Raw genomic sequence first — 25,157 nt, 5'->3', positions numbered from 1 at the left:
GGCATCTCGTTTCATACATGATATTTTACATGTTTCGATGCCATTCTCCCAAATCTTCCCACCCTCTCCCTCTCCCACAGAGTCCATAAGACTGTTCTATACATCAGTGTCTCTTTTGCTGTCTCATACACACGGTTATTGTTATCATCTTTCTAAATTCCATATATATGTATTAGTATACTGTATTGGTGTTTTTCCTTCTGGCTTACTTCACTCTGTATAATAGGCTCCAGTTTCGTCCACCTCATTAGAACTGATTCAAATTGATGCTTTTGAACTGTAGTGTTGGAGAAGACTCTTGAGAGTCCCTTGGACTGCAAGGAGATCCAACCAGTCCATTCTGAAGGAGATCAGCCCTGGGATTTCTTTGGAAGGAATGATGCTGAAGCTGAAACTCCAGTACTTTGGCCAAATCATGTGAAGAGTTGACTCATTGGAAAAGACTCTGAAGCTGGGAGGGACTGGGGGCAAGAGGAGAAGGGGATGACAGAGGATGAGATGGCTGGATGGCATCACTGACTCGATGGACGTGAGTCTGAGTGAACTCCGGGAGTTGGTGATGGACAGGGAGGCCTGGCGTGCTGCGATTCATGGGGGTTGCAAAGAGTCGGACACGACTGAGTGACTGATCTGATCTGATATAATATAATTTCTGCTACATTATGTTGTTTGTTGTTTTATTTGTTATTAGTCACTCAGCCATGTCCGATTCTTTGTGACCCCACAAATTTTAGCCCGACAGTCTGCTCTGTCCATAGGGATTCTCAGAAAAGAATACTGGAGTGGGTTGCCATGTCCTCCTCCAGGGGATTTTCCCAACCCAGGGATCAAACCCAGGTCTCCCCCATTGCAGGCAAATTCTTTACTGTCTGAATCACCACCATGTTATAATAAATATTATACTACATACTATGTCATGTATTGTATTAAATATGCTTCAATTATATATTTTGTGTTAGTGTAACTACTGATACTCTTTGATTAAATATTAAGAATAGAGAAGACAATGAAAAAAATTAAATCCACTAACTGATCCTAAATTAGCAGCCACCTGATAATGCTTTTCTTTTATATCCTTTGCCTTTTTCTCTTAATCATGCTTTTTTTAGACTCCCTTAATATACTCTGAATTCCCAGGGTATCACTTATAGTAAGTGATTTAAAATAAAGTGTGAGATGTGTGAGACCACCTTATTCATACTGTTGTATAATTTATATCAAATCATTTCAATTGCAGTGAATTATGAGAATAAAAAATTGAAATGAAGATTTAAAGAAGGACCGATTGCACAGTGTAAGGAAAGCGTTGTTGATAGAGGACAGTGGTGTGATATGAACAGCCAGATGTCAGTCATGAAATAAGTAGGGCCTCTGCTGTTTCCCTTACACTAACTCAAATTCTTACATTTACATGAAGGAAGCACAGAGGCTTCTGTAATGTAAATATTGGATGAGCTGGATGATACGTTAAGTCTGTTCCCTATGAACCACAGAACTCTCAGGTCATATGTTATTAAAGTCTCCATACTCTGGAAAACTAATTTTGATGGCAGAGATGATTTGGAGAATGGTCAAGATTGCTCTTTTAATTATATTTAAATAAAGAGAAGTCTTTTGCTTACCAGTATGAAAGATAGATGAAAATGATGAGGAAAGTAACATGGGTGTTGACTTTAAATAAGTCAAGTGCAATTATTGAAAATATGTCTGTTTACATAGTTCAAATACAATTATCAATTACTCAGAAAAGCCCAGCAGACTGGGTGGAAGAGCAGAAAATTCTTGTCCTGCAATATTCTTAAAAAATTGGGTCAAAAAAGAACCAGACCTTATTTGGAAGATACAGAAAACATTAGAGGGAGTGCTGGGACAGAGTTCAGATTTTTCAACATCCCTAGCAAATATAAATCATTTAGTGAGGTCTTAGACCTTTTTCTGTTGGTTTGAATTCCAAAGATGGGTGTTGTGAAAGTTATAGCTATTTGTTAAATAAAAAGAATTTTCAGATGAAATTTAAAATGAAGGGAAAAATTAAGTTACATAATGATTTCAGAATCAGAGCTTCACAACAAGCTCTGGTAGCTCTAAATTTAACAAATACAGACAGTGGGCTAAGAGCTGCTGCTGAACTTGCTGAAGGCTACAAGTACTTTATAACATGTTTATGGCAGGGAATAGGAAATGGATTCATCAGGGTGGAATGGTAGCTGGATACACATAGAAGAGGAAGTGAAGTATTTACTTTTGCTTCCCTTTTGGGCAAACCTGAGGAACACTGACTCAAATTATTAGCACCAGAACAGTTTAGGTTTGCCTTTTCTGTGAGACTTACTTCACAAACTCAGCTTTCTTTAATTTGGTTAGAAACTTAGATTAAAAATTAAATAAATGTAAATGTTGGAAGCAAATGTAGTAGGTTCTAGGTTATGAAACAAAAACTTAAACATTTCAAGTTTCACCTTTTGCTTTTACTGTCAAAGATAACATGATAACTATAATCAGTTCGGTTCAGTTGAGTCACTCAGTTTTGTCCGACTCTTTGTTACCCCATGAATCACAGCACGCCAGGCCTCCCTGTCCATCACCAACTCCCGGAGTTTACCCAAACTCATGTCCATCTGGTCGGTGTTGCCATCTAGCCATCTCATCCTCTATCCTCCCCTTCCCCTCCTGCCCCCTATCCCTCCCAGCATCAGAGTCTTTTCCAATGAGTCAGCCCTTCGCATAAGGTGGCCAAAGTATTAGGGTTTCAGCTTCAGCATCAGTCCTTCCAATGAACAGCCAGGACTGGTCTCCTTTAGACTGGGCTAGTTGGATCTCCTTGCAATCCAAGAGACTCTCAAGAGTCTTCTCCAACATCACAGTTCAAAATCATCAGTTCCTCAGTGCTCAGCTCTCTTCACAGTCCAACTCTCACATCCATACATGACCACTGGAAAAACCACAGCCTTGAGTAGACAGACCTTTGTTGGCAAAGTAATGTCTCTGCTTTTTAATATGCTGTCTAGGTTGGTCATAGCTTTCCTTCCAAGCAGTAAGCATCTTTTAATTTCATGGCTGCAATCACCGTCTGCAATGATTTTGGAGCTCCCAAAAATAAAGTCTGACACTGTTTCCCTATTTCCCATGATAAATATAATGTATAACCCTAAATTGTGTGATTGAAATTTTCTGAGAGTAGAACTTAAATGTGCTCGCCAAAAATAAATTTTTAAAGGTATGCATGGGAGATTTTGTGAGAGTTACTGTAAAAAATAAAATTTACTATAGGAAGAATGATCTGGAAATCCCAGTATAGAGCAATGCCACATTTAGAAGACCAGTGGTAGGAGGGCATGTGAGATAACTGTTACCCCTGGACAGTTACTGTCTTCAGGGGCAACGGTGCACTTTGCTAGAGCTAAAAGCTAAAGGAACTATGAAAAGAGATTGAGGATACAGGAGATTTTGCTGATAATTTAAGGTAGTCTAAGAATCACAATAGTAGGTTTTCAGATGTTCCAGAAGTGAGGGAGATGTGATCTATAAAAGGCAGGATGTACATAGTTACAGAGAGAAGACAATTCATGAGGTAAGAGATAAAATTGTAGGTGAAGTGTGATAATATATAAGACAAGATTTAGCATGTAGTAGGCACTCAATGAAGGCAATGGCATCACACTCCAGTACTCTTGCCTGGAAAATCCCATGGATGGAGGAGAATGGTAGGCTGCAGTCCATGGGGTGGCTAAGAGTCGGACAGGCCTGAGCGACTTCCCTTTCCCTTTTCACTTTCATGCATTGGAGAAGGAAATGGCAACCCAGTCCAGTGTTCTTGCCTGGAGTATCCCAGGGACTGGTGAGCCTGGTGGGCTGCTGTCTATGGGGTCACACAGAGTCGGACACGACTGAAGTGACTTAGCAGCAGCAGCAGCAGCAGGCACTATAGGGGTTTCACAGGTGGCCCTAGTGATAAAGAACCTGCCAACCAATGCAGGAGACAGAAGACACATGGGTTTGATCCCTGAGTCAGGAAGATCCCCTGGAAGAAAGCATGGCAACCCACTCCAGTATTCTTGCCTGGAAAATTTAACAGACAGAGGAGCCTGGCAGGCTACAGTCCATGGGGCCGTAAAGAATGGGACATGATTAAGCAACTGAGCACACACACACACCCCAAGCAACTGAGCGCATGTGTACACACACACACACATAGTCAATAAGTGTCATTTTAACTTTATTATATGGATAAGAATAAAAAGTGGTTTCTCACTGGAATTTTTTATTCTCATGACAAACTCATAATACATATTAACATGACAAACATTAACATAACTAGACAAAAAATAATTATTGATATACCTTTCCAAATTTTTTGAATGGTGTAACAGTTGATTCAGTCAATGCTCTATTTCTAGGCATAGTTTTAAATATCTTAAAGAAAACATACAAAATATGTGACATATTCAAAAGTGCTCAGAAATCTTCATGTGAAGTACTCATCCAAAATATATGATTTGTCAAAACTGGGAATGATTCAATTTAAACTCTAGTTTATATACCTAATATTAATGGGGAAGAGTTTATAAAAAACAGAGACTTACCTACTACTTGTGTGCTTAAATAAATGAAAATCTATCAAGAATATTTAGTTTCTCCTTAAGAATAACACTTGTAATTTCTTTTTGCTCCAGACGAGAGCCCTAAAATGTGGGTAGAGCAAACACACATGACATAAATCATCAAAATAAGTTCTCCCAAATGTCATGTTTCTTAACCACAAATTGCTGTAATTGTTTAAACCACATCATAATTTGAGAATCCCTCTTTCTGTACAGGCTCAGTGCCAAATTTGCATGGCAAGCTTGGTCACAGGACTGAAGACTCAGTTCTATTAAACTTGCACATCTGCCTTTTGAAAAGTCAGGATTTATTCCCACCAGGTTTCACCAGCAGATTGATTTTTAAGTTTTTCATGCAGGACAGATTTTGAAAAAAAGGTATTCATTTATTTTTCATACTTATGATATGTTGATGTTTAAGTGATTAATTGTAAGATCTGTATAAAACACTACAGTCTTCATATTTAAAATGTTTTCTAAAAGTTTATTTAATTAACATAGTTCAAGACATTTATTTCTTATACTTATTTTCTTGACATTTATTTCTCTGTATGTTTACCTATTCTGGAGAAGGCAATGGCATCCCACTCCAGTACTCTTGCCTGGAAAATCTCATGGATGGAGGAGCCTGGTAGGCTGCAGTCTATGGGGTCGCTAGGAGTCGGATACGACTGAGCGACTTCACTTTCACTTTTCACTTTCATGCATTGGAGAAGGAAATGGCAACCCAGTCCAGTGTTCTTGCCTGGAGAATCCCAGGGACTGGGGAGCCTGGTGGGCTGCCCTCTATGGGGTTGCACAGAGTTGGACACGACTGAAGCGACTTAGCAGCAGCAGCAGTGTTAATGGTGAATTTAGTTCATTTTTTAGTACATTTAGTATATTTGTAGTAAGAAAAAACCCAAGACAACACAAGAGAAGACTACACATGGACATCACCAGATGCTCAATACCAAAAATCAGATTGATTATCTTCTTGGCAGCCAAAGATGGAGACGATCTATACAGTCAGCAAAAACAAGACTGGGAGCTATGAATCGGATCATGAACTGCTTATTGCAAAATTCAGACTTAAATGGAAGAAAGTAGGGAAAACCACTAGACCAGGTATGAGTGAATTAAATCAAATCTGTTACTGTTATACAGTGGAAGTGAGAAATAGGTTTAAGGGATTAGATCTGGTAGCCAGAGTGCCTGTAGAACTATGAACGGAGGTTCGTAACAATGTACAGGAGGCAGTGATCAAGACCATCCCCAAGGGAAAAAAAAAATGCAAAAGGTGAAAGTGTTGTCTGAAGAGGCCTTACAAATAGCTGTGAAAAGAAGAGAAGCTAAAGGCAAAGGAGAAATGGAAAGATATATCTATTTGAATGCAGAGTTCCAAAGAATAGAAAGGAAAGATAAGAACCCTGTATGCGAGACAGAAAAAGAGACACAGATGTATAGAACAGTCTTTTGGACTCTGTGGGAGAGGGAGAGGATGGGATGATTTGGAAGAATCACATTGAAACATGTATAATATCATATATGAAACGAATCGCCAGTCCAGGTTCAATGCATGATACTGGTTGCTTGGGGCTGGTGCACTGGGACGACCCAGAGGGATGGTACATGAAGGGAGGAGGGAGGGGGTTTCAGGATGGGGAACACGTGTATACCTGTGGCAGATTCATGTTGATGTATGGCAAAACCAATACAATATTGTAAAGTAATTAGCCTCCAGTTAAAATAAATAAATTTATATTAAAATAAAGAAAGCCTTCCTAGTGATCAATGCAAAGAAACAAAGGAAAACAATAAAATGAGAAAGGCTAGATATCTCTTCAAGAAAATCAGAGATACTAAGGGAATATTTCATGCAAAGATGGGCTCAATAAAGGACAGACATGGTATGGACCAAACAGAAGCAGAAGATATTAAGAAGAGGTGGCAAGAATACACAGAAGAACTATACAAAAAAGATCTTCATGACCCAGATAACCATGGTGGTGTGATCACTCACCTAGAGCCAGACATCCTGGAATGTGAAGTCAAGTGGGCCTTAGGAAGCATCACTACGAACAAAGCTAGTGGAGGTGATGGAGTTCCAGTTGAGCTATTTCAAATCCTGAAAGATGATGCTATTAAAGTGCTGTATTTTCAGTATTTTCTACATAATATGGTAAAATGTAGAGCAATTGCAATGCATCAATAAAATGGGTAAATTTTCTGATTAAAAAAAAAAATAATAAAGTGCTGAAATCAATAGGCCAGCAAACCTGGAAAACTCAATAGTGGCCACAGGACTGGAAAAGGTCAGTTTTCATTCCAGTCCTAAAGAAAGACAATGCAAAAGAATGTTCAAACTACCACACAATTGCACTCATCTCACATACTAGCAAAGTAATGCCCCAAATTCTCCAAGCCAGGCTTCAACAGTACATGAACTGTGAACTTCCAGATGTACAAGCTGGGTTTTGAAAAGGCAGGGGAAGCAGAGATCAAATTGGCAACATCTGTTGGGTCATCGAAAAAATAAGAGAATTCTAGGAATACATCTATTTGTTGACTTTATTGACTATGCCAAAGTCTTTGACTGTGTGAATCACAACAAAGTGTGGAAAATTCTTCAAGACATAGGAATACCAGACCACTTTACCTTCCTCCTGAGAAATCTGAATGCAGGTCAAAAAGCAACAGTTACAGACTAGTCCCAAATTGGGAAATGAGTACGTCATGGCTGTATATTGTCACCCTGCTTTTTTAACTTATATGCAGAGTACATCATGTGAAATTCTGGGCTGGATGAAGCACATGCTGGAATCAAGATTGCTAGAAGAAATATCAATAATCTCAGCTATGCAGATGACACCACCCTTATGGCAGAAAGTGAAGAAGAACCAAAGAGCCTCTTGATGAAAGTGAAAGAGGAAAGTGAAAATGTTGGCTTAAAATTCAATATTCAAAAAACTAAGATCATGACATCCAGTCTCATCACTTCATGGCAAATAGATGGGAAACAATGGAAACAGTAACAAAATTTATTTGCTTGGGCTTTCAAATCACTGCAGATGGTGATTGCAGCCATGAAATTAAAAGACATTTGCTGCTTGGAAGAAAAGCTTTGACAAACTCAAACAGCATATTAAAAAGCAGAGACATTACTTTGCTAACAAAGGTCCATCCTACTCAAAGCTAGGGTTTTTCCAATAGTCATGAATAGATGTGGACTCTATAAATAAAGCTGAGCCCCGAAGAATCGATGGTTTTGAACTGTGCTGTTAGAGAAGACTCTTGAGAGTCCCTTGAACTGCAAGGACATCCAACCAGTCCATCCTAAAGGAAATCAGTCCTGAATATTCATTGGAAGGATTGTTGCTGAAGCTGAAAATCCAATATTTTGGCTACCTGATGTGAAGAACTGATTCATTTGAAAAGACCCTGATGGTGGGAAAGACTGAAAGCAGGAGGGGAAGGGAATGACAGAGGATGAGATGGTTGGATGTTATTACCAACTCAGTGAACATGAATTTGAGTAAGCTCCAGGAGTGCTGGGAAGCCTGGCGTGCTGCAGTCCATGGGGTTGCAAAGAGTCATACACAACAGAGGGACTTAACTGAACTGAGTAAGAAGCTCTAAGTATCATGGTATAATGAGTATTTTTGAAAAGATGATTTTGAATTTTTCCCTGTTGATTTTTAGCATCATTTTTTATAAAAATGCCATAATGAGCTGGAAATAATTTATATTTTACAGAGGAAAAAGTGAAAATGCTCCCCTAGACAATGTATTACTTAATTTTGACTGTCTTTGAATTAAAAAAAAAATGGAAGGTACAAAACTAGATGGCACTTTGTTCAACCAAGTATGGATTTTCCTTCAGAAACCAAAAGGAGCGGTGGAGAGGGAAAGTGAGGCTGAGTTTCTTCTTTGGAAAAAAGGCTGACAAGAGCCGGAACTTTTCAAGAATAAAAATCCAGAAATCCTTCAAGGATAAGGATAGTAGTAGTTTGGGGAACAAAGTTTTCACTGAACATAATGGGGTGTGAATCTCAGCTTTGTTCTTGGTTATGTTTCAGGGGTACAGTTTACTTTTAAGTGTAAAATGGGGATGATATTATTTATTTACCTTGAATTCCCTGGGAGTTTTAACTGAAGAAATGAAGTTAAAATACATCTTAGTAAATTGCCCAGAACTTTGATGTCATACTGATTAGTAAATAAAAAGCTAAAAGCTATGCTTTGAGTGTCTTGGCAGTATCTTTGTATCCTAAGCACCCAGCCAAAGACAATCAACACCATCCAGAATTTTGTGTATTGGATGCTAAGTGTAGAGGATCATCTTCTTCTTTTTTTCATGCACACTTTTCCCAGTAGAGATTATATTCAGTCCTGTGGTCTTAAATACTCTTAAATTCAGCCCAGACTTATCTTTCAAATTCTAAATCCATCTATATGGCTGTATGGTTGATATCTCTGCTAGAATGTCTCATCCGTCTCAAGTGTAATATGTCCCAAACTGAATTTCCCATATTCCCCTGAAAACCCTCAGCATCTGCAAACTGCTCTGTATCAGATGAGAGCAATTTCACCTTTCTAGTCCCTCAAATCATGCTTTACTCCTTTCTTTATCTTATTTCCCATATCCAGTTAGTAAGAGAATGCTGTTTTCTCTACTTTCAGTTATATGCAGCATCCAGTGGTTTCACACCACTTCCACGGCCACCCTGGACCAAACCAACATCATCCTTCTGGTTGACTGTAGTAGTAGCCTCTTAACTCTTGCTTCCTGTCTTATTCATCCTAAGTGTTGTACTGTGTCATTTCTCTGAGTAAAAGGGGAAGTTTTTACAATAACCTTCAAAGCCCTTTGTTCCCACCATCCATTTGACCGCAACGCCTAATACGCTTACTTTTACTAACTCTGTCCCAGCTACTCCTCCTCTTATAAGGCCACTAATTCCATCATGAGGGCCTCATCCTCATGATCTCATCTACTTAGTTACCTTCCACAGGCCCCAGCTCCTAATACCTTCACATTGGAAGTTGGGGCATTAGCATATGAATTTTGAGGACACAAAAAATACTTAGTTCATAACAAATGCTGCCATTTCAATATCAGTTTTGTATGTTTTATGCTGAAAAATATGTCAATGTGTAATATGTTCATGATATTAAAAAAATGGAAAGAAAGAAAGAAGGAAAGTAAGAGAAGCAACACAAAATGTGAGGTTCCCCAACACACTGCACATGCTTTCCTCAGCCTCTATCACCTGTAACTTTTAGGTTAGTCATTAATAATATTCAAATTGTAGTTTCTTAGAAGAAAGTATTTCCCTAAAATTGTAATATCATTCTACAAAAATTGTAATAAAATTAATATACCCTACATCTCTAGAAGCTCACAAAGACAAAGGTTATCTAGCTACTGAGATGTTTTTGTTGTTTCAAGGAAGGAAAAATTATCATGGGTCCAATTTTAGCCTTATAAATGTTTATTCCTAAATGTATTAAAAAAGATAAACCTTACAATTGCTGGCAGTTCCTTAAGTTTGAAATTCTAATGAAGTGAACATTTTGAATTTGTTTAGCTCAAGTTGAAACTATTTTCAGATTTGCGTATAGTGTGATGAACAGCTAAGTCTAAGGTGAATGACATTAGTCAAGACATCTGTAGGGTATTCAAGACAGAATCAAGTGGAAGAGGTCTAACACCATCTCTATCATGAAACAAGTAGTGAATAAGGTCTTGCTAATAGCAGTATGACTTTATTTTTCTGGGCTCCAAAATCACTACAGATGGTGACTGCAGCCATGAAATTAAAAGACACTTACTCCTTGGAAGGAAAGTTATGACCAACCTAGATAGCACATTCAAAAGCAGAGACATTACTTTGCCAACAAAGGTCCATCTAGTCAAGGCTATGGTTTTTCCTGTGGTCCTGTATGGATGTGGGAGTTGGACTGTGAAGAAGGCTGAGTGCCGAAGAATTGATGCTTTTGAACTGTGGTGTTGGAGAAGACTCTTGAGAGTCCCTTGGACTGCAAGGAGATCCAACCAGTCCATTCTGAAGGAGATCAGCCCTGGGATTTCTTTGGAAGGAATGATGCTAAAGCTGAAACTCCAGGACTTTGGCCACCTCATGCGAAGAGTTGACTCATTGGAAAAGACTCTGATGCTGGGAGGGATTAGGGGCAGGAGGAGAAGGGGACGACAGAGGATGAGATGGCTGGATGGCATCACTGACTCAATGGATGTGAGTCTGAGTGAACTCCGGGAGTTGGTGATGGACAGGGAGGCCTGGCGTGCTGCGATTCATGGGGTCACAAAGAGTCGGACACGACTGAGCGACTGATCTGATCTGATCTGATCTAATAGCAGTATGGGTTACCCGAGATGGCATGGAATACACTTGACATGTCCTCCACAATTCTGAACCTTTGAGAATGGTTAATTAAGTCTATAGTGACTATTATCTAGGAACAAGAAACATGGTGCCTCAAGGCCTGCTCTCACCAGAATCATGGTGAGAAAGCTTAGCTGTGTTACCAGATACACCCATGCTGAACTTCCAGATTCTTTCTTTCTGGCTGCTTGTAAGAACTTAGGCACCTTGTACGTATAAAATGGAATTACTAATAGCACTTACTTCATAGTATTATTGTCCCAATTAAATTATCTGGATCTGTGTAGAGTTCCACTCACTCACTGGCACTAGTGGGCATGCGGAATATGTCAGTTTGTTTTATTACTATGGCTACTGTAACTATTCTTTCTATGTCATATAAAAGAGAGTGTTTTGTGAGATGGTGGCAGGATGGTAATCATAAAGTGACAGTGGAGAAGAATATGCTTTAAAACATAATCTAATTTGGATTAAGATTGTAATCTAAAAGTCTAAATTTCCATATTACAAAATAAAGAACTTTCTCTGTCATCATCTTGAGATCAGCCATTTAGTTATTGTCTTTAAGGCTTACTTTTTCTTCATGCTCTGGCTTCTGGAAAAAAAAAAAAAAAGCTAAGACCCTTTCTGGTTTTGAAATTGAGATCACTGGATAGCTAAGACATAAAAATAAACTGTGGCAGTGACTGAGAAATTCTGCAGCACTAATCATGTTAAGAAGAAAAAATATGTGTGCTAAACATAGATAAATGAAAATAGTGTAATATATAATGCTATGAAATGTTTTTCAGATTTTGCCTGCTTGAAGTTTCTAGAACTAAGGTATATTATTAAAGGACAATCTTTACCAAGTTATTTTGGGAATGCATTATTTTCCATTCTGTGAATAAAGAGCTGTGCCCCTAATGTTGACATCTGAAATTGTTTAATTTGAGACCCAGTAGGACACTTGAACACTGAAAATCAGGGGCAAATAGATGGCTGCGTTTGCCAAATTAACTGCACTAGCCAGTTGCTTTTGCTAATTCATAGACTTTCAGTTTCAAAAGTCAGCATTTCTTAGATATGGCTTGAACATTTGAAAAATGCTTGACTCAGTTGAATTCTCAGTGTATAATTTAGAAAATGTTTTGAATACTTATGTATCTTTTATACTTCCTTCATTGTATTCATTTTCATATAAACTGGCTACGGCCTAGATCCAAGCACACTTCCTCACAAATAATCAGAGCAAATTTTAAACATTTCTTTTGTTTTAATACAAATTATAATTTTCAAACACTTAAGTTAATCTCTATATCTATGCTTTCTAAAAAACTGCTTTATTAATGTTTTAGTTAAACTCAAATTGTAATCAATTTGAGGAGTAGTTCTCTGACAGGACTGAGGAGTAAGTTTTCCTTTGTTATAGTTGTTGCTTGACTTTTAAGGAGAAAATTATAGCTAATTCATTTATGCTACATATGTGGTTTATTCTTTATTTCAAAAGAGTACATACTTAATCTGTACTTTTTCATCATATCAGGGGAAATATAATTTTGTTCAGTTCAGTTCAGTCACTCAGTTGTGTCTGACTCTTTGTGACCCCATGAACTGCAGCACGCCAGGCCTCCCTGTCCATCACCAGCTCCCAGAGTTCACTCAGACTCACATCCATCGAGTCAGTGATGCCATCCAGCCATCTCATCCTCTGTCATCCCCTTCTCCTCCTGTCCCCAATCCCTCCCAGCATCAGAGACTTTTCTAATGAGTCCACTCTTTGCATAAGGTGGCCAAAGTATTGGAGTTTCAGCTTTAGCATCATTTCTTCCAAAGAAATCCCAGGGCTGATCTCCTTCAGAATGGACTGGTTAGATCTCCTTGCAGTCCAAGGGACTGTCAAGAGTGTCTCCAACACCACAGTTCAAAAGCATCAATTCTTCGGTGCTCAGCCTTCTTCACAGTCCAACTCTCACATCCATACATGACCACAGAAAAACCATAGCCTTGACTAGATGAACCTTTGTTGGCAAAGTAATGTCTCTGCTTTTGAATATGCTGTCTAGGTTGGTCATAACTTTCCTTCCAAGGAGTAAGCATCTTTTAATTTCATGATTGCAGTCACCAACTGCAGTGGTTTTGGATCCCCAAAAAATAAAGTCTGACACTGTTTCCACTGTTTGCCCATCTATTTCCCATGAAGTGATGGGATCAGATGCCATGATCTTCATTTTCTGAATGTTGAGCTTTAAGCCAACTTTTTCACTCTCCACTTTCGCTTTCATCAAAAGGCTTTTTAGTTCCTCTTCACTTTCTGCCATTACACAGGTGTTATTATTTTTTGAGTTAGTTGACTGAGATGTAATGCCCAGTGGTACAAGGCAAAGCGTTCATAACGAAAAGCATTGTTTTTATCTTAGCTGTCTAGGTAAAGATCCTGGGCCAGACCTTTCATATACTTTCAAAATAAATACTGTATTGTAGTCTGTTCATTTTAACAACATAAATACTACTTTTTAACTTAAAGAAGTATTAACTTCTTTAATACTCTTTTTAATCCCTGATTAAAATCTAATATCTGATTAAAATTTTACATTAATTTTATCCAATTTTTAATTAAGTGGAAAATATATAACCAAATATCAAATATTTTGCACATTTACACTCTCATACATATCCTACCACACTGTTACTGAAGCATACTATTTGGGAGAACAAAATGATCAACATCTTATCCATTGAAATTATAGAGATACCAAAATGTCCAGTGGATTAGTAATTAAAATACAACCTTATCTATAGCAATTTTTTATTGGAGAGGAATACAGTTAATCAAAAATTCAAGGGAAATTATAATCTTTGCTTTGAAAGATACCATGGGTTCTGTTATTTTCAATAAATGTCCATCCTTATATAGACAGGTTATAAAAGTCTTTAAAGAGTTGCTGAGGTTCTATAGCTTTTATTTTAGTGGAGATTCAGTTAGTTAAATGCAAAACGGTCAGTTTGCTATTTACAGCTCTACACAGTTTAGGGGTCATGTGTCTTGCCATTTCAAACTCCCAAAGGGTTCATCGGTTTGTTACTATATCTCAAGCATATCAATGTTGCCAAAATGGAGAGATATATTGTCATATCACTGCATAATGTCTTTTCATGAATAATCCACAGGACTCTTGGTATTTAAACTTGTGAAACTGAAATTAGTTTAGAATAACAGTTTAATCTTAGAAAACCATATCCTGGTTAAGGGATAATTGTAATTAAGTAATAATTTAATCAGCATAATTTACTTGAGGATTAAAAATATTCCATCCCAGTTTATTTAGTGTATAGATTTTATCTCTACATACTTCTTCAGTATATTTCAAATTGTAAATATTTTAATGTTGCTAGCTATTAGTTATGAAGTATATAAGTTCTAAAATTAGAAATAAAATAGGACGTGTTATTGGTACCTAATACATTTTTTACTAAATTTGAAGATACTCTGTTCTATTGTGACCTTTAGAGGAGGTGCCTTACCCTAGACTATGAGAGGAAGTTAAGGTCAGTATTAGTATTGATCACTGACCCTACATGACATGGTACTTCTATAAATGAATAGATTAGGAAACAAATAAATCTGAAAGTAATACAATCCTAAAGAATTTCTAAAGTCACACATCTATATTTTATTTATAATGTATAACATAAAATATATTTTATAAATATATAAAATATATTATATACAATTTTATATAATTGTAATTTATAACAATATGTGTGGATACATCTTACTGAGAGACAAGTTTTTTGTTTACATACACATACAGACATACTCATAGGATGTGTATACACATACATCATGCTATAAAATTGTTCAGACTACTAGACAATCACACTCATCTTCCATACTAGTAAGGTTATGCTCAAAATCCTTCAAGCTAGACCTCAGCAGTACATGAACCAAGAACTTCGAGCTATTCAAGCTGGGTTTAGAAAAGGCAGAGGAACTAGAGATCAAATTGTCAGCATTTTCTGGATCATAGAAAGATAAAGGAAATTTCAGAAAAACATCATTTGTTGTTTCACTGACTACATAGAGCCTTTGGCTGTGTGGATTATAACAAACTGGAAAACACTGAAAGAGATGGGAATACCATACCATCTTGCCTGTCTCTTGAGAACCCTGTATGTGCGTCAAGAAGCAACAGTTAGAACCTTATATGAAACAACTGACTGGTTCAAAATTGAGAAAGGAGTATGACAAGGCTGTTTATCGTCACCCTGTTTATTTAACTTATATGCTGAGCACATCATGCAAAATGCCAAGCTGGAAGAGTTATTAACTGAAATCAAAATTGCTGGGAGAAATATCAACAACCTCAGATATATAGATGATAACTACTTTAATGGCAGAAAGTGAAGAGGAACTAAAGAGCCTCTTGTTGACAGTGAAAGAGGAGAGTGAAAAAGCTGCCTTAACTTAGTATTAAAAAAAAAACTAAGATCATGGTACTGATCTCATCACTTCATTCAAAATAGAAGGGGAAAAGGTGGAAGCAGTGACAGGTTTCCTTTCCTTGGGCTCTAACATCACTGAGGACAGTGACTGCAGCCATGAAATTAGAAGACGATTGCTTTTTGTCAGGAAAGCTATGGCAAACTTAGATAGCATATTAAAAAACAAAGACATCACTTTGCCTGGAAATGTCAGTATAGTCGAGGCTATGGTCTTTCCAGTAATCATATACGGATGTTCGAGTTGGACCGTAAAGAAGGTTGAGTGTTGAAGAAGTGATGCTATCAAACTGTGGTTCTGGAGAAGACTCTTGAGAGTCCCTTGGACTGCAAGGAGATCCAACCAGTCCATTCTGAAGGAGGTCAGCCCTGAATATTCATTGGAAGAACTGATGCTGAAGCTGAAATTCCAGTACTTTGGCTACTTGATGTGAAGTGCCAACTCACTGGAAAAGATCCTAGTGCTGAGAAATACTGAAGGCAATAAGTGAAGGGGGATATAGATGATGAGATGTTTGGATGGCATCACTGATTCAATGGACGTGAACTTGGGCAATCTCTGGGAGAGGTTAAAAGACAGGGAGGCCTGGTATACTGCAGTCCATGGAGTTGCAAAGAGTCAGAGATGACTTGGCAACTGAACAACAACACACAGAGAATGCTATTTTTAAATTGTCATTTTCAGTGTCTTTTAAAAATGTGTGCTGGGTTATGCTAGCAGTAAAGAACTCACCTGCCAATGCAGGAAACTTAGGTGATGCAGGTTCGATCCCTAGGTCAGAAAGATCCCCTGGGGAACACATAACAGCCCACTCCAGTATTCTTGCCTGGAGAATCCGAAGAACAGAGAAGCCCGAAGGGCTATGGTCCATAGGATCCCAAAGAGTTGGACAAGTCTGAATGGTTTAATGCAAAATATGTGCCAGTCAACATATAAGCAATAGCCACATGACTGAGTTATTTAATGGCATAATGGCAATGATTAGGTTTTACTTATATTAATGTGTCCAGTACTGTTTATGACACATAGGCTTGATTTATTATATATGTTGATTGAGTGACTATGTAAAGGATATATAGCAATTAATTTTATTCTTTATTTATGAATATAGATATTTCTTTGAGCTTCTATCTATATTTGGTGAGTAAATTATATACATACATACATATTTATATACTATATATAGAGAAATTTAAAGTATTTATCAACAGTGTTTTATTTTTCTCTGGTATTTTTTTCAGTATTCCAATTATTGCTTTCAGTCATTGAAAATTATTTAGAAACTTAATTCTGAATTAGGATCTTTCTCATGTTTCTCTTTGTAAGTATTCAAGAACTGTTATCTAGTTTAAAATCTTATTTTAATGTATTAGTGTTTTAACACAATACCTATTTTTTATACTGAATGTAAACTTCAAATGTAAGAATAAATCTGCTATTATTATTAAATTTTGGTGTAAATGTTATTGGAAATATTTTGAGTGGTAATTTTCTTCTAGCATGTTGTTTTATGCTGTTTTTCTTAACACATCTCTTAAATTTTGCCTGAACTGTCTTGTGGACACTTTATTTTGAAAAATCTATTTAAAAAGTAAATTTGACATAGCTTATATCCTCTGACAATTTATGTATCAAAGAACTGTGGTAAAAACCTTGTTCATAGTGATTTTCTGTCTTTCTTAATAAAGAATAATGGGATAAATCCAATATATTTTGAACTTTACTTGTATCTTAAACTCTACAGACAACAGTTTGTGCATTTTTATTCCAATTGCCTTTTATATATATTTAAATAATTTATTTTAATTCCAAATGGAGAGAATTCTAATATTATAAATTACTAAAACAATATTTTTTACATTAATTTAAATTAGTTTCCTTGGTTCCCATGCTTATTGAGTATTGACTTTGAATTGCAAAATGGATTCACTTAAGAATCCCAACTGTGACAAATCTTTAAGGCTGAAATATTTTGGAAACCTTAAAATTAATAATTGAGAATAGTTGAAAAAATCGTAGCTTATCAACTATCCATTTTTGGTAATTTTGAAGATTGAAAGAATTCCTAATCAGGCTAGGCAGCACCTGTTCACACTTTTAACAATTGACAGCCTTTATTCATTTGAATTGGAGTAGGAAATGACAACCCACTTCAGTATTCTTGCCTGGAATATCCCATGGACAGAGGAGCCTGGTGGGTTATAGTCCATGGGGTTGCAAAGAGTCAGACATGACTGAGTGCCACACGCACACACACACACACACACTTGCAATCATTTGAATATTGATGACTTGCATCTTATGTTTAAATCTGAAAACTATATTTTAATTTATATCTATAACAGCCTTGTTTTTAAACTGGTATCTATGAGAGTCAGTATTGGTAGCTTGTGCACAACTTCTAAAATAGTTAGCGAGGTTGTAATACTATATTTTTTTACTTGCCGGAACTTAATATTTAGACAGTTCTCATTAAGAAGCTTTTTTTAAGTTCCTGCCATACCATTTAGACCCTGAGAGACAAACATACTATTTATACCCATAAATACTGATGACTATGTACTCAGTACAAAGAACTATGCTTCATATGATGAAAACCAAATGAACAGTTTTCAGTCTCCAGAATGTTTATACGAGTTGGGAGCAGATGAGAAAATCTACACATAAAATTTTGTCAAAATAGTTTCTATCTTCCATAAAAGAAACGCGAAGCAAATGGTTCAAAGGTCTAAAGGATGTGTAAGAAAACATGTAATCATTGATTTAGCACAAGCATCTTAGGAAACATAGAACTTAAAATGAGCATTGAAGCATGGACAGAATAGGAACTTTAAAACTAGTTTCCATTCCTCCAGAGGACTGCTAAGATAGCCTCATGAAAATGTTAACATAGGGTGTGTTTCTTTGGTCCTGTTCCTTGTTCAACTTGAATGGACTTGCGTAGTATTTTCAAATATTTAGGTAATGTACCAGAGTTCTATGAAACAACATTGTTCCAGAAGCTTCCTTTGTTTTGAATGAATTATATCAAGTTGGAATTTAGAACAATTTTACTTCTTACCTAAATAATTTTTGTTGAATATTGTCAAGATTAAAAGGTAAAAAGTAAATTTTACTTTTTTGGACTATTATTTATTTTCTGTCTCCTGAATGTGTTGTTGCTTCAGAATATAGAGTAGAATTTTTTTTTTTTCTCACCACGACACAGATATTCCCTGCCACAGTGCTTGGCAGAAAGGGCACCCTCAAAAAGTAAATACACACAGAGTCTTCTAGATGTGTTCAGATTAAATACAAGTCTTTTATCAAGGACTACAAGCTTTTTGTACCACCTCTGTTCTCTCAATTTTTACTTCTTGTCTTTTGACCTGGAATGCTTTTCCTTCAGTATTCAAAGGCAGATAAAGAAGTTTCTCAAATTCTGGAAATTGCAAGTCAGTTAGTATTGATGGAGATAGTGAGTGTGATAGGAGATTGCATTTAAAGGGTTTCTTAAATATAGTCTGGAAACTTGTAGGCTATGCTAGCATTTTGTAGTAAAATTAATAGGAGTTTCCCAAAAGAGGATATGGTCAAATGCTGTGGAGAAGTATTGCATCCAGAAAGTTACATTCTTAACAAAGGAAGTGGCCATGTTGTGGAGTGTGTCAACATGTGACTTAGAATGAGGAACTTGTGATGCATGTGTTGAAAAATGATTTAAGAAGTTATGTTCCGCATGGAAGCCAAACTGTTTGGTACTTAATTGCTATGGGGAGAAATGAAGTCAAGCAAGATTGACTGTGTTGTGCTATGTGTTTTGTTTTTGCTTCACTTTGTTTCCATTGAAGAGTTCTGGAAATTGTATCAGGCTCCAGATAATGACAAAGGGAGGCAGGGAGGAGAAAGGGAGAGCCCAAAAGAAAGAGAGAGAGGGCAGTTGAGAGTACCTCTGATTTTGTAAAAGGGATAGTAGACACTTGGAAGATGACTCTAAGAGAGAGTATGGATGGGGCTCCAATTCAAATGAGGATTTTTTTTTTTTGCTAAGAGCAAAGACACGTGTTAGTTGCGCACTCATGCCCAACTCTTTGCGACCCCATGGACTGTAGCCTTTCAGGCTCCTCTGTCCACGGATTCTCTAGGCAAGAATATCGAAGTGGGTAGCCATCCCCTTCTCAAGAGGATCTTCCCGACGCAGGGATAGAACCAGGTATCCAGCATTGTAGATAGATTCTTTACCATTTTAGCCACCAGGCAAGCTCCCAAGAGCAAAGATACATTTACCTTTTAATAGGAAGAAAGATCCAAGTGCATATAGATTTGGAGATTTGGTGGTAGAAAAGTAAGAAATTTCCTCTCTAATGACTTCTAGTTTCTCAGCACACATGCATGTACCATGAGATTCACAAAGGAATAGAGCTTATAAGGAGTTAGAAGAAAAAAGAACAGCTCCAAAATACTCATGCTGATCCTGAGGACTGATGCTAACTAAAGAAATAACACCAAGATTGAAGGCAGGAGGAGAAGGGGACGACAGAGGGTGAGATGACTGGATGACATCATTGACTCAATAAATGTGAGTTTGGGCAATGTCCAGGACATAATGAAGGACAGGGAAGCCTGGCATGCTACAGTCCATGGAGTTGCAAAGATTTGGAGATGACTAAGCGATTGAACAACAAGAAGTTTGTGTAGCAACATTGCATGCCCAACTTGGATTTACAGCCATGATTTGATAATGGATAATTAATGATTTTTTGATATTTTTTCTTGGAATACATTGAACCCTACAATTTTCCTCTCTATACTTCTATTTGGATTTCTTTAGCCACCTCAAATTAAATAATACTTTAAACATAATAACTATCTCCCCAAACACATTTCATATCTAGTGTTCTCTGTCTGAGAAAATGGCACCAGTATTGCCTGTGAAGTTCAAGCCAAACATCTTAGAGTCATTGTTAGGATTTTTCACTCGTACATCTGATCTATTAAATGTATCATGAGATCTTGCTGATTTTCCCTCATATTCATCTCCTGAATTTACCTACTCTTATCTGTCACCACTCTTGTGGTGATAAGAGTGATTGGAACCACTCTTATCTGTTTCCAGAACAATGCAACAGAAACAAAAGGGGCAAATGCCTCCATCCATGCTCCTTGTCAATCCATTGCCCATGCTAGACAGAAATGATCTCTTACACACTACTTTGATCTTACTATTAACATTTCCCTGATTACAACACTGTAATGACCTGTTACTACCCATTAACTAAAAGTTCCAAATATTAGAAACCATAATGTGTTTCTGACCTCATATCCTCTTCCCTAACATCATCTCTGCCTCTTTGTTGCCACTATCTCCCTGATCAACTTTTTAGTGTTTTCCATCTCCCTACTTGTTCTCCTCTCCTTTGAAAATATTTTGCCCTCTAAGGCACTGCAGTACTCCTCCTCAAATTGGATAATTTTCCTAATCTTTTACGTATCAGTGGAGACAGCTTCCTGAAGGAAATGTTCTTTGACATTCCAGTCTAAATTAGGTGTCCATATTCACTTCCCTGCTCTGTCTCCTTCCTGCATAATTATATTTATAGTTACACATGCAGTGGCTTTAATACTCATAAAGGCAGGGCCACATCTATCTTTTTCACCTTGTAACCCAGTCCTAAGCAAAATTTCTGGCTCACCACCTGCTGAAAGCATTTTGTTCAACTTCTCTACTGAAGAGAAGGATACGATTTTCTACTTTTTACTTACATCTATATAATTTCCTATTTCCTAACTTCCCATGGTGGATTGAAAAGCAGTGTTATATATGATATTATATAAAGTTTTTAAATTAAAAGGAATTCATTAAAAAGAAATGACTTTTGTTTCATGAATGATAAATGAGCTCCAAATATGCAGAATGTGTGGATTGACAGTTCATGTCTTTGAAAGAAAATTATGTTTGAAGTGAGAATGGTTTTACTGAAAAGGATAAAAGAAGAAAAATTGGATAACTTAGCTAAGAATGGTACTGGCTGCTACAGCAATCCTATTATAAGAAAAATAATATTTTAAATCTTCTCCTAATCATTTAACTACAAGAATGTCCCTAATACTATCAAAAAGCTCTTCTTATCTTTCAAATACCTTCACATTCACTCTGAATTTATAAGAGCATTAGGTTTTACTATCGCTATAATTAGATCTACTGAAAAATACCTTCTCATTTTTGTCAATTCCTGATTATTCATGGTGATGGCAGAAAGCCTTTGCATGGATTACTAAAACCCCAGATCATTTATAGCACATGAAAATTAGCCCTAGTTCATTATGTCTATCAGAATTTCCATGGAAATACAAATTTACCTTTAAGCTTTAGCAAATGTTCATTGATGCTTGAATAAACTCTCTTGAGTATATATAGTGGATTTTCAGAATAGGAAAAAAACACATAAATAGTTGATTAGCTTTAAGTTATCTAAACTCCAAAAAAGGTAATGAAACCATCAGTTTTATGGTCTTCACATGGTTCATAGTGGACAATTGGAATATTGAAGTTTGGCTTTACTACCCATTGAGAAGAAAGAGAAAGATAAAAGCTTAGGGAATACAGAATAAGGGAACTTAGCTTGTTAATATTTACTTACCTGACCACTAACTTAACAAAAATATCAGAGATTCTCTTCATGTGATTCTGAGTATTTCAGTTACATTTTTCTTGCCATGTCATTCACTCAGGTGTGCCTTACATAACAATATGTGAATACTTTATGTGGTAAAACACTGCGATAAGTATTGTAAATGCAAAATTGAATAAGGCACACTTTTCTCCTTTGTAGAGCATTATAATTTTTGTGGTATAAACATGACTGATACCGGAATAGATGAATGTTGGATCAGTAAAGATCTCAATGAAAATTTCTAAAATGGAGTAAAATGTGGGAAAAACAAAAACAAAAACCCTGAAGTCTGAATCCTCTTGATATTAGTATGATATAAATTAATAATGTGAATGATATACTAGCTCAATCATGCATTCTCTCCATTCTAACAGAATTTTGTGAAGGTTTTAGCATTCCCTGATGGCTAAGTCTGTAAAGAATCCACCTGTAGTGCAGGAAACACAGGAGATGTGAATTCAGTTCCTGGGTCGGGAAGATCCCCTGGAGGAGGAAATGGCAATGCACTGCGGTGTTCTTGCCTGAAAAATCCCATGGACAGAGGAGCCTGGTGGACTGCAATCCAAAGGGTCCCAAAGAGTTGGATACGACTGAGTGACCAAGCACACAGTTAATTTACTTATTAATTCAACAACAAAACTTTGAGCAACTATTGTGTACCATGCCGTTCTCTGAGTATAGTGGAAATTTTGTTTTTTTTTTTCCCAACATAAGTTGTTCTAATAATAGCATTAATGAAAGTTATATTCAAAGCACTTTGTTTTAAATACATATGACCATCTTTATATTTCTTGTAACATAAGAATCATTATAAATATATTCCAATCATGTTTGATTTAAATACTTTAAATAAATATTTGATTATCTGGATGAATAGCCTGTTATTTATGATTCAGAAATTTATGAAAAAATTTTGAAATTAATGAAAGGATGGTGTTACATGAGATCTGTGTATACTAGTCAAAATAATGACATTATTCACAAAGCAAACACTGCATCTGTTCCAGGGAAAAGCTTAGTCTCTTATTTCTTTTGACAGTGTGCAGACCTGGGTTCTTCAAAGCCTCACCTCACAGCCAGAGCTGCAGCAAATGTCCACCTCACAGTTATACCCATGAGGAAGCTTCAACCTCTTGTGTCTGTGAAAAGGATTATTTCAGGAGGGAGTCTGATCCACCCACAATGGCATGCACAAGTAAGGAAAACCCATGGATCTTTGGTGATGCTAACCTTCACCAGTTTGAAGAAATAGCATGATGGAGCCTGTTACATTCTATTACCATTTCCGCCAAAACAGGCATAATGTTTAATTTGCCAATATAGGATTTCACCAGAATCCAATCTTCTTGAGTAAACATTAAGAAATCCGAGTCTCTTCTATTATTTACAGTGGGAAGAATCTGTTTTCCCTTATTTCAAGTTCAACATCTGGGCCACAAATACAATTTTTCTTTTTCTTTTTCTTTTTTTTTACTTTATGATTTATTTGAGTGCTCGTGGTAGCCAAACATGACTTTGACAAATCCATTCACCTGTTCCTGGTAAATCGTTTTTACTTTTCTTCCTCTTCTTCCAAGCCAAATTTCTGATCACAAAAATATCCAGTACATGGTACTTCTATCTTCTTGTTGTAACCTCCCCCACTAAGCTGCAAAGACCAATGAGAAGGTCATTTATAAGACAGGAAACACTACACGAACATGGAGTGCTGCGGGTTGGCAAGTCAGATTTAAGAGTCAAATATAAAACCAGTTGTCAACTAGGATTTTCAAGTGGTTGTGTTTTTTTAGCAGTGAGTGTCCTTAACTATTATTAAGTATATGGTCAAATAATCTTAGAACAGATGAATAATAAACATTTTATTCCAACATTTGCAGTGGGTACTTCCATATCTATCAGTGTTTTGGTGTTTTTGTTTTTCTAGTGTGCCACATATTTCTGAGAAGGAAACAAATTTACATGTTAGTTTGCTTGATGACAGTACTTCTTTAGTTTTTCTATCTTCGTCTCTATAGCAAATCAAACAAAAACAAATGAAAGGGAAGAATAGTGAATCCCAGCTCCCCTTACCATTCATTTTCCGTGATGTCCCATTTTGTACTCTTTTAGATCTCTGTAGGTTGTAGTTGCCTTCAAAGATGAAGACAATTTTTTTTGAAATTTAGTACTCTCTGGTATCATAGATAAAGACATATGATTTCTTTATTTAAATAATCACAACTGAAGTTTTATCTGAATTTCAGTGCCTGAATTTCATAATGTCAGTGAAATGTATATTCATTGTTTCTCAAATCATTGATATTAACTTAATAGTGTTAAAGATCATTCTTTATCACATTCTGATACTTTTATGGGTTAGATTATTACTAACTATAACAATTCCTCTTCACATAAGTAAATGACATTATTGTATACCTGTCTTAAGAGGATACATTTGAATTGAGGAGATATAAAGTGTGATTGAATGTGATGTATCTTGGTTGCAGTGGAAATTGCTTCAATTATTCAAAGCAAAATAGAGCCCAAACAGGGAGATATTTGCTAGACTGTACTTTGGTGAATTAGAGAAAATCATATCTTGACTTATTTCAATTTCATCAGTTTTATAGGTATTCTTTTCTTTAAGTAGTCCAACCAGGATCAGTCTCTTTCTCAGCATGAATATGAGCCTCCCATTCTGTAAAATTACTAGGTTTGGGAATGGGTGAGACCCCATGCTCTGGTGTCAAGGACTGCTTAGCTCTTGTTTAGGACCTGAGGTTTATATTTTCTCTGTATCCATGTGTGTGCATTTCTAATACTGTGTCTCAGAGGAACACTCATTTGTATGCATTTCTCAAAAAAGACAGGAAGTCCTGTAGAAGATCTTTCTAATACATAGTCTGTGAGTGTGTGTGTTCTGTTCTTAGTTGCATTCACAATACCACAAATACCACCTATGATGATACCCTTGAACAGATGAGATCACTTGATTTATGTCTGTTTGGCTCTTTGGAATTAAATTTATGGTTTCAACTTCTTTTAATATTTTTTT

The 25,157-nt window shown here is 36.5% G+C and overlaps 1 protein-coding gene across 13 annotated transcripts in view; it reads left to right on the top strand.

Annotated features, from left to right (window-relative positions):
- EPHA5 (EPH receptor A5) overlaps positions 1-25,157 on the top strand; it is a 408,104-nt gene that overhangs the window by 178,423 nt on the left and 204,524 nt on the right. For 12 of the 13 annotated variants that reach the window (XM_010806168.4, XM_059887773.1, XM_003586208.6 and 9 more), the window contains exon 4: positions 23,163-23,318. The exons of the other annotated variant lie outside the window; for it this stretch is intronic. In XM_010806168.4, coding sequence (XP_010804470.1) covers positions 23,163-23,318 — 156 coding nt within the window. The remainder of the gene's footprint in view (positions 1-23,162; positions 23,319-25,157) is intronic. 13 annotated transcript variants of the gene reach the window in all.

This window comes from Bos taurus, chromosome 6 (assembly GCF_002263795.3).
Source record: "Bos taurus isolate L1 Dominette 01449 registration number 42190680 breed Hereford chromosome 6, ARS-UCD2.0, whole genome shotgun sequence".
Classification (NCBI taxonomy): domain Eukaryota; kingdom Metazoa; phylum Chordata; class Mammalia; order Artiodactyla; family Bovidae; genus Bos; species Bos taurus.
The sequence above is the reverse complement of the archived record's forward strand: the minus strand, read 5'-3'. Positions and strand labels throughout refer to the sequence as shown.